Genomic DNA, 9,376 nt, shown 5'->3' with positions numbered 1-9,376 from the left:
CAGCCATGTCACTTGTTTGTTGAGAGATAATGACCGACTTTTGTCTCTCATATTTGTTTGCTGTAATTACGTGCTAAGTAATGAATTAACATGACCGTTATTTGATCAGGTGTGTGGTTACTGAAAGTAATTTTGTGTCACCAATAAGGTAGCATCGCTAACTTGGTAAGAGGCTGATCCCGGCCGGCGATGCCCCAGGCAGACACACGGCCCCCCTTTTGATCAGGTTTTCTTGTTTTTAAAGGGAAGTTTATCCTTGTTGATGAGTGATTGCTTGTCATTTTCATTTAGTAAGCAGTTATATTGGAATACTGTGCTTAAAAGTTCCATATTATTTCTGAAACACTTATCTTAAATTACAGTCCACGTTATTACATTTCTGTAAATACTGAGACGTAAAATTCTATTCTTAAATTCTAAATGTTTGTATAGATTGTTCATGACACACTACTTTCATCCTCAGAACCTGACTGTTTGATTAGACTGATGATTTTTATTTGGGTCTGTCTGTCAGAGGTCAGTGTCAAAAGTCATTTCAAGAAATGCATCCTGGGATCCTCATGTTTTGAATAATTTGTCCCACATTTTTAACAGTGTTGTCATGTCTGCAGTGATGACTGTGACCTTGGTGCATGTCTGAAATATTGTCATGTTTTGCTAGTAAAGTTTATTTTTTTTTGTAGTACAGCTTTTCCTGTTTCTTAACCGCTTGCTGTTGGTAATTTAGGACTTACTCTTTGTCTATGAAACCATGTCATGTAAAATTGACATTTAATTTAAATATTACACGCTGCTATATCATGTTTTTTTAACCAGTAAAAAAGCAGATTCTTTTCTACACACGGCTGCTTTTTTGCAACTTAATTATGTCATCTAACACGATAGGTTTTGTGTCATAAGAATATTCCAATATGCTGGTTGAGATTATTTAAGTGGTACGTCAATAATCCTTGTGGGGGATATCAATGATAATTAAACAAACTTTGACAAACAAGGGAATACCTGAAAAATCAGTACACTTCTAGTGAGTTACTGGCAATATAGTGTAGTAATTTACCATCTTCAAAGTAGAAGCATTCATCTAATAAATTTCGTATAACATACAAAATCTAATTTTAAATTGAAAGTTAATTGCAACTGTAAAAGTTTTCACATATCTCACATTTAATGATATCTCACATTTGATCATTTTGATCATTTACGCAGTACATCAACAGTCCTTTGTAAGATATTATTAGATAATTAAGCACACTGACAAACAAGGGAATACCCGAAAAAAATTAGTAAACTTGTGGCAAGTTACTGGTAATCTGGTGTAGTAATTTATTATGTTCAGAGTAGCAGCATTCATCCAATAAATCTGGTATGAAGTACTTTTAAATTTACGACTAATTAATTTTATTTAATTAGCAATACTTTCCAGTCACATATCTCATATTGTATAATACCTCAAGGCGGATTCGAACCGATTCTCTCGTGGAATTTGAACAGCACAGATGAAGCAAAAAAGGCTTCTCTCTGATTTGCTGGTTTTCTGTTACAGCTATTCGCAACGGGCGCGAGAAGAAGTTTAGCTGAACGGCCCTAAACAGTTTCCCATTCATTCCCTATGGTAGTGCTAAAGCACTACGGATGTAATATATTTTTGGCCACTACGACATTGTAGCGCTATGCCATTGTGGCGCTACTTTCTAAAGACGCGCAGTCTCTGGAAACTTTTATTCTAAGCGATATACTCTGTGGAGTCAAGTTAGATGCGTTGCTTGGGATAAATGTAAAACTACGGGATAAATTTACAGTTATCTCGTAAGGTGTTTTTAAAAGAGCTCAGGTTATTGTTCGCTGCTAATTCGCTTGTTTCGTGTGAGTGAACTGACTGGCTTTTCTCTCTCGCTTAATTGGTCCCGGTTCGATTCCCGGCCAATATGTCACTCTTTTTGTGGATTAGGAGCCGGTGCTTTTTCATAATGTTTTCCCCCCAAACTTTACTTATACTGCGGTGCTTCTCAGTCGACCGCAGAGCGCGATTGTCTGTATTGCAGTATGCCCTAGCTACGATCGACTGGCATCCCCCCATGATGCTGCCTTCATAGAGGTACAATGGCATATTTGTTTATTTGTTTAGGTAGCGAGTAGAAGCAAAGTGAATAATGAAATGTTGCACCTTGTTTTTCTATGGGACAGATAAAAGGCCACAAACAAGAAAGAGCGAAGGTTGGGTTAAAGCGGTTGGTGGTGTTGATGGCCTTACTGCAGTGCAAGCATTCGGAGAGAGCACCGACTGTTAATCCACGGAAAAAGGGATGCATTGGCCGGGAATCGAACCCGGGCCTCCCGCGTGGCAGGCGAGAATTCTACCACTGAACCACCAATGCAAGCGATAGGGGGCGCTTTTAGCGAAAGCGTCCTAAACCGTTTCCTATTCGTTCTCTATGGTAGTGCTAAACCACTACGGATGTAATAGATTTTTCGCCACTTCGACTTTGTGGCGCTGTTCCGACATTCGCATATGGTAACATTAAAGATCGCAACTGTATCACTTGTTTGATGAGAGATAACTGACCGACTTTTGTCTCTTATACATGTTAGCTGTGATTAATGAGTTAAACAATAATAATAATAAATTAACATGACCGTTATTTGATACTGCGTGTGGTTTTTATGTTGTTATATGATAGAATCTTGTCCTGACAGTAATTTTGTGTCACCAATATGCTAGCATCGCTCACTTTGTAAGAGACTGACGCTAGGTTTGTGGCATAGCTTGTGTGTCTATATCACCAGGGGCATGTGATCCAGTAGCATATATCACCAGGGGCATGTGAATCCTGGGGTCTACATGACTGTGAAAACGCCAGTCCTGAAAATGCAAATGTTTATAATGACTATAGGTCAGCACATAGAAATTACCATTGGCATTTGTGATGGTACAGCAGAGGTGTAGTCTTTATTTTTTAGTAGGATATATATACTGATACATATGCAAATATGATGACAGTGATATATGACATTATACATCCATGTTTTCTATGTCCAATCATGACTAATACTGTCTTATACTATCTTATGAGAAATGGACCCATAATATTGGTTATAGTTCTTCAAGAACTCAGTTCTATATATTTATTAATGTACATTTTATAGTATGTGCCTTTATTTACAGTTTTTACAAAGAAGTAAACAATATGTAGATTTGCATTTTGCTAAAGAAATATGAATAATGGAATGCAGCCACACATGACGACCTGTCAGAGCATCTATACTGCAGGGCCCCAGCTTAGAGTGGCTGTAAAAACACAAACAAAGTTACAAACAAAGGTTTACTTTGGCCTAAACAAGGCTAAACAACAAGGTTAGCACTGCATTATCCAGTGTTTCTGAATCTACATTTGGCTGCAGACAAGATTTTTAGGAAGTGAAATCCTTAGGAAGGAAATGTATTTTTGGTAAAGGTGTCATTGCTACATGGATAAATGTATGTTCATCTCACACAGAAATGTATTATATCATGAGATTCACCTTTTAAAACAACATAACTGAAATTAAATTATGAAGTCATCCTAAATGCTGATAATTTAATTATGTACAGATACAATATGCAATAATGCATTCTGAATATCACAGAAGATTTAGTGAAACAATCGGTCAAGTTATGCATAGAGGACAGAGAAGGTTATCAAAAACATCCAGCAGTGGACCAGTGACAACATTGCAACGCTGCAAGGATGTTTTGAAACCACAGACTGGGAAAACCTCCTTTCCATCTCCAGTAACATCAACGAGCAGGTGGACACAGTGTCCTCATACATCACCTTCTGTGTGGACAGTATCATCCCTACCAAGAAGATTACCATCTTCCCAAACAATAAGCCCTGGATTACTAAAGAAATAAAAGAAATCCTAAATAAAAAGAAGAGGACATTCTTCACCGGCACTGAGGCTGAGGAGAAGGAGGTAAACAGAGAGGTTAAGCGCGCCATAAAGAATGCCAAGCTGAGGTACAAAAACAAGGTGGAGGAGAAATTCACACAAGGAAGCCTCCACTCAGCTTGGCAGGGGATAAAGAACATTGCCGCTGTGAACACCGTGTCCACCATCCACAGGTACATCCAGGTGGCAGGTCATCAGCCCTCCCCAACAACCTCAACTCCTTCTTCACTAGGTTCGAGACTGACAACACCTCCCGTCTCAAAGACATGGTCTCCTCCCTCACGCCCGCAGGAACAGAACTTTCCTTCAACACGAAGGAGGTGGTGAGAGCCCTCAGAAGGACCAAGGTGAGCACAGCACCCGGCCCAGACATCATCAGTAGCAGCATCCTGCAGTGCTGTGCAGAGCAGTTGGGGGCGTGTTTCAGTGGCTGTTTCAGAGATCAGTGGACAGCAGCACAGTCCCCCAGCTGTGGAAACACTCCACTGTGGTCCCCACTCCGGAAAAGTCCTCAGTTAAGGAACTGAATGATCTCCTACCTCACTTGCAATGAAGGCCATGGAGAGGGTCATTAAGGATCATATCATCAAGGTGACCGACCCACTCATGGACCCTCTCCAGTTCACATGCCGGGCAGGCAGGGGGGTTGACGATGTGAAAATGTTCATCATGGACCAAGTACACAAGCATCTGGAACTCCCCAACACCTCAGCTAGACTCCTGTTTGCAGATTCCTCATCTGCATTCAACACTTTGCAACCACAAATCCTGGCAGAGAAACTCTCCACCCGCTTCCACCTGGATGACCAGCTCACTCTGCGGATCATCAACTTTCTGACCAACAGGACACAGAGAGTGCTGGTCAACAACACCTTCTCTGACCTCTCCATCACCTCTACTGGCTCCCCCCAAGGCTGCGTCCTGTCACCTCTTCTATTCATCCTGTACAACGATGACCGCAGGTCCTCCCACCCAGACTGTCATCCAGTGAAGTACGCGGATGATGCGGTTCTCCTGTCTCTACTCTCTGGCTCCTCACATCAGCACAGCTCAGTGCTCTGTGAGCTGGTGCAGTGGTGTGACAATGCCTCCCTGGAGCTAAACGTGGAGAAGACCAAGGACATGGTGGTGACCCCACATCCATGGGCAGACAGTGGAGGTGGTGGAGGAGTACAAATATCTGGGCACTATCTTCGGTTGCACCCTAAAGTTTGCCTCCAACACCGAGGACATTCTAAGGAGATGTCAGCAGCGGCAATATCTCCTAAGGAAGCTCAACAGCTTTGGGGTCAACAAGGTCATACTCAGAACCTTTTACTACTCCTTCATTGAGAGTGTCCTCTGTTTCTCCATCACCTGCTGGTATCATTCCACCAGCCTGCAGCACCAGGACCCGTCTGCCAACACAGTGAAAGTCTGCTCTAAGATCATCGGCCTTCCAGTCAGAGCACTTTCATCCCTTTGGGAGCAGCAAACTCTAAGACTTGAGCCCCCCCCCATGCCCACTAACAATCCCTCCCTTTAAATATTTATTCAGTTCTTATCTACCTGAATGACTGCAATTTTTCACAGCATCTTCCAAATACTGTTGCACTTTATATCATGGTGTCCTTGTTCAACTGCCCTGTGTGCCTTTAATTGCCCCTCGGGAACAAAGTTATTTTGAATTTGAATTGAATTGAATAGGAGTCCTTGATAAACCAGGTCCTGGCAGACCTCAATGATACATTACGCACTAGCTATACTTTGCCATGGCTCCTTGGACTGCATCAGTGTTTCTTAACCCCGTCCTCAGGGACCCCCAGACAGTCCATGTTTTTGCTCAAAAATGTAGACTGTCTGGGAGGGAGCAAAAAGGTGGACCGTCTGACAGGGAGCTGGGAGGGAGCAAAAAGGTGGGCCGTCTGGCAGGGAGCTGGGAGGGAGCAAAAAGGTGGACCGTCTGGCAGGAAGCTGGGAGGGGGCAAAAAGGTGGAGCGTCTGGCAGGGAGCTGGTAGGGAGCAAAAAGGTGGAGCGTCTGGCAGGGAGCTGGGAGGGAGCAAAAAGGTGGAGCGTCTGGCAGGGAGCTGGGAGGGAGCAAAAAGGTGGACCGTCTAGGGGTCCCCGAGGGCCAGCTTGAATAACCCTGGACTATATGCACATATTACATTGACCTACCACTGGGAGCCGACTGAGAAGCTCATCTACAGCCATTTCATCCAAGCTGTCTTGGAAAGAAGGCTCACTTCTAGTGGATTCCTCTTGGAAGTTCGCAAGGTCATCTTGGCTGCTAGAGAGAATCAAATAAAGTTATTCATGAAAAGAGTAAACATCTCTTGAAACTGGTTAATCTAGATTTTTATTAATACATGAATGAAATAAATATTAAAAATAAATATTGCTTTTGTTAGCAGTTTAGTACCATTCATAGATAACACACAAAAGTTCCATTATAGCAAAGACTGAAATACCTGCTTCGTCATAACAGTGAACGTGACAGAGGGACTGGAGGATGGAATGGAATGATCCAATTTATTGATACCCACAGAATAGTAGGAGACCCAAGCAACTCAAAAATGCACAATACTGTGAACCGTTGGAGATCAAGCACACATAGAAAACTACTTCTTTCAATACTAGTGAATCGGATGGCCTGACACCCCCCCCCCCCCCCCCCCCAACACACACACACACACACAATGGTAATGGCATGATTTAGAACTAATAAGCTGACAGTGATCTGCTGACACATAGTGGTAACTTGGGTAAGATTGAACATTTTTAGGTATGATAGATCTGTAGATACTATTATTTACTAATTGCTTATAATGGTCATACCTCCGTTTTCCTGCCAAAACGGAGTCCAGGTATTTCTTCACTGCCATCTGTTTCCGGAATCGGCTGAAGTTGTCAGTGAAAACAGCGTCTGAATGACGCTTCACTGGTGATTCATCTTCCAATAAGTCATCACTAAGAATGAGGAAAAAGACTATTATCGGCTTTTATATTTGTGCATATTTTAAGTGGACGTTCAAATATCAAATTTTAATTTAAGTTCAGTGAAACCTCATTGGTCCACATGGAGAAATTCTTTGACATGCAGACGTGTTAGGAGGCATGGGGAAGCCCAGCAGCCACCTGCTGCAGCATCCATGGAGTTTGGGGTTAAGGGCCTTTCTGATGGACCCATGGACATTATTCTGCAGAAGTCAGGCTCAAACCGGCAATTTTCTGATCACAGGCAAAGAGACTTAGCCTGTTAAGCCACACGCTGCCCCAACAATCCAACTTTATTTATCAAATGCACAGTAGTACAGTAAACGGGAGCGGATATGGCCAATTAAATGAATTCCCTGACTGCTCCCTGTCGTAGAGCAAAGTGGGAACCCAGAAAAGCTTTACCTGATGCGCTTTCCAATCAGAGATTCGAGGTACCGTCTGGCTGACAGCTGTCCAAGAAGTTTGCTGTAGCCACTTGTAAATAAGCCATCTGCATGCCTTGTGGGTCTACAAACATATTAAACTGGCATTTATCAGTAACATGGAACAGTAACTTTGCTCCTCATCAAACCCTTGGAAGTTATATATTCTACATCTTCTACATATTTTCTATATCTGCCTGATAGGACCTACTTCTGCCTGCAGAACCACTTCAAGGGTAGGTGAGCTGTGTGTTCAGAGAAGCCTCTTTGCAACCATTGTGGTACTGAGCTCTTATTTTTGCATGTGTGGCCTTCCTGTTAGTTTTAACGAGTCTGGCCGTCCTCTAACCTCCCTCATTAACAAGGTGTTCTCAGCAGCAGGAATGTCATTGACTGGAGCTTTATTGTTCCATTATTTGTAAACTACTGGTAATCTGCAAGTGACTCCTGCAGGGTGGATGTTTCTGAGATGCTGGATTCTCGACATCTGGCACCAACATTCACATCACGGTTGATCTGGTGTCTAATCAGGCAGCTGTTCTGAAGCTTAACGGAACGGTAACTGGATTTCTTGACCCCTATGTGGCGTACATATGTCTCAGGTAGGTCTTTATTAAACATAATATACATAGAGATTTTTTTAATATATTGTCTTCATTTATATATCGTCTTCACTGTATTCCTGCATGTCTAGTTGAGTATCGTCTGTTTTTTCTTTATCTGCTGTACTATTGTTCCTTGTACCTGGTGTGCTTGAACAAATACACATTATGATGCATTTGCAAAAGTGTCAGTTAAAGTGTAAAAATGCAGTAGACACCTTTTCACTTAAAGAACTTTGTGTTAAGTCAGTGGTAATTGCGAGAGACTCGGTCCTCCTTACCTTATGGAGGAATACGCTCCTACTGCCGGCAGACTCACCGCCCCTGAGCACAGCGCACCCCACAGGAGCAGCGAAACCATAAGGTGGGCGCTGGTACAGACTGGCATACCTTCCAGTATAGATCTATCAAAATCAGGAAAGCGACTTCTTAATAAATGCATAAAAACTAATAAATACACTCTGCAAATAATAAATAATAAATACCGTTATCAGTGGCTTTATAACAATCTGACGATAAATCTAAAACGTAAATAGTGTGTACATAAAAACATCAAACCATTGTTCAGTGTGTGTAAACCTGAAATAAAAGTGCAACTCAGTATAGATTACAGACTGAAAATAGTGAGATGTCATATTTGAACAAGGAGATTTGATTGCTGCATCTTTTCAATACTTTACAGAATTATGGTTATATGGTAAACTGATAAAAAGAATAAAAACCAGTAGCTCAAAACACACAATAATACACACAGTAATAATACTAGAATAAAACAAGGATTGCCGACGTAGAGAGTGCAGCGTGTAGAGACATAGGGTTTTAATACTTGCACTCCCTCTAATTTAACGAAAATGGTAATTGCTTTACTGTATGAGAAAATTTTACATTTAAAGTAAATAACCAAGATAACTTACGAATGCTTCCGTAGATATCCCAAAAGCGTATTGGACAGGACCGTTTACTGTCTCGGACTCTCCCACGGAGACTCAACTCCTGGCCTTTTTTTTGTAGACTTCTTAGACTTACTTAACATCCGTCTCCCCTCTTCTCCATTTTATACATCCGAATGCATTTCACCTCACAGGAAAGCAGTATGATTTCATTAGCATCTACACGTCATTTCAGGTCCCACTGGACGAAACGTGTTCGTCAGTTACTTGTTTTCTGAAACTGTTCTGGTGGTTCAATATCTAATACAGAAATTATGTTGATTTTCACTGACTCACCTAGGGCGTATAACTGCTTTCTAATAATTATTCTGGAACGAAATGGATGAATATAACTTGAACTTTTTACCCCCTGTAGGGCACGGCATATTAACTATACTATATGGTAATATGGTTTAAATGCGCATTGCAAGATCGTTCCTATCCAGTTTGTAAAAGATCATCCACAAATTACACTTCCACGGAAATAGCGTAAACCGAAGTTATCTACGTTTA

The 9,376-nt window shown here is 41.6% G+C and overlaps 1 protein-coding gene across 2 annotated transcripts; it reads right to left on the bottom strand.

Annotated features, from left to right (window-relative positions):
* Positions 1–2,928: 2,928 nt before the first annotated feature.
* LOC111852390 (VIP peptides-like) lies at positions 2,929–9,003 on the bottom strand. Of its 2 annotated transcripts, none has more exons than XM_023828270.2 (6): positions 8,849–9,003; positions 8,216–8,338; positions 7,313–7,417; positions 6,749–6,880; positions 6,089–6,200; positions 2,929–3,286 (listed from the first exon to the last, which is right to left on the bottom strand). In XM_023828270.2, the coding sequence occupies exons 2-6, from the start codon at positions 8,320–8,322 to the stop codon at positions 3,278–3,280; spliced, it is 465 nt and encodes a 154-aa protein (XP_023684038.2). In that variant the 5' UTR covers positions 8,323–8,338; positions 8,849–9,003; the 3' UTR covers positions 2,929–3,277. The 2 variants fall into 2 exon arrangements, with proteins under 2 accessions (XP_023684038.2, XP_023684039.2); XM_023828271.2 differs by having other exon boundaries at positions 6,089–6,197.
* Between the last annotated feature and the right edge of the window lie 373 nt (positions 9,004–9,376).

This window comes from Paramormyrops kingsleyae, chromosome 20 (genome assembly GCF_048594095.1).
Source record: "Paramormyrops kingsleyae isolate MSU_618 chromosome 20, PKINGS_0.4, whole genome shotgun sequence".
Classification (NCBI taxonomy): Eukaryota; Metazoa; Chordata; class Actinopteri; order Osteoglossiformes; family Mormyridae; genus Paramormyrops; species Paramormyrops kingsleyae.
This window is presented reverse-complemented; position numbering and strand designations above follow the sequence as displayed.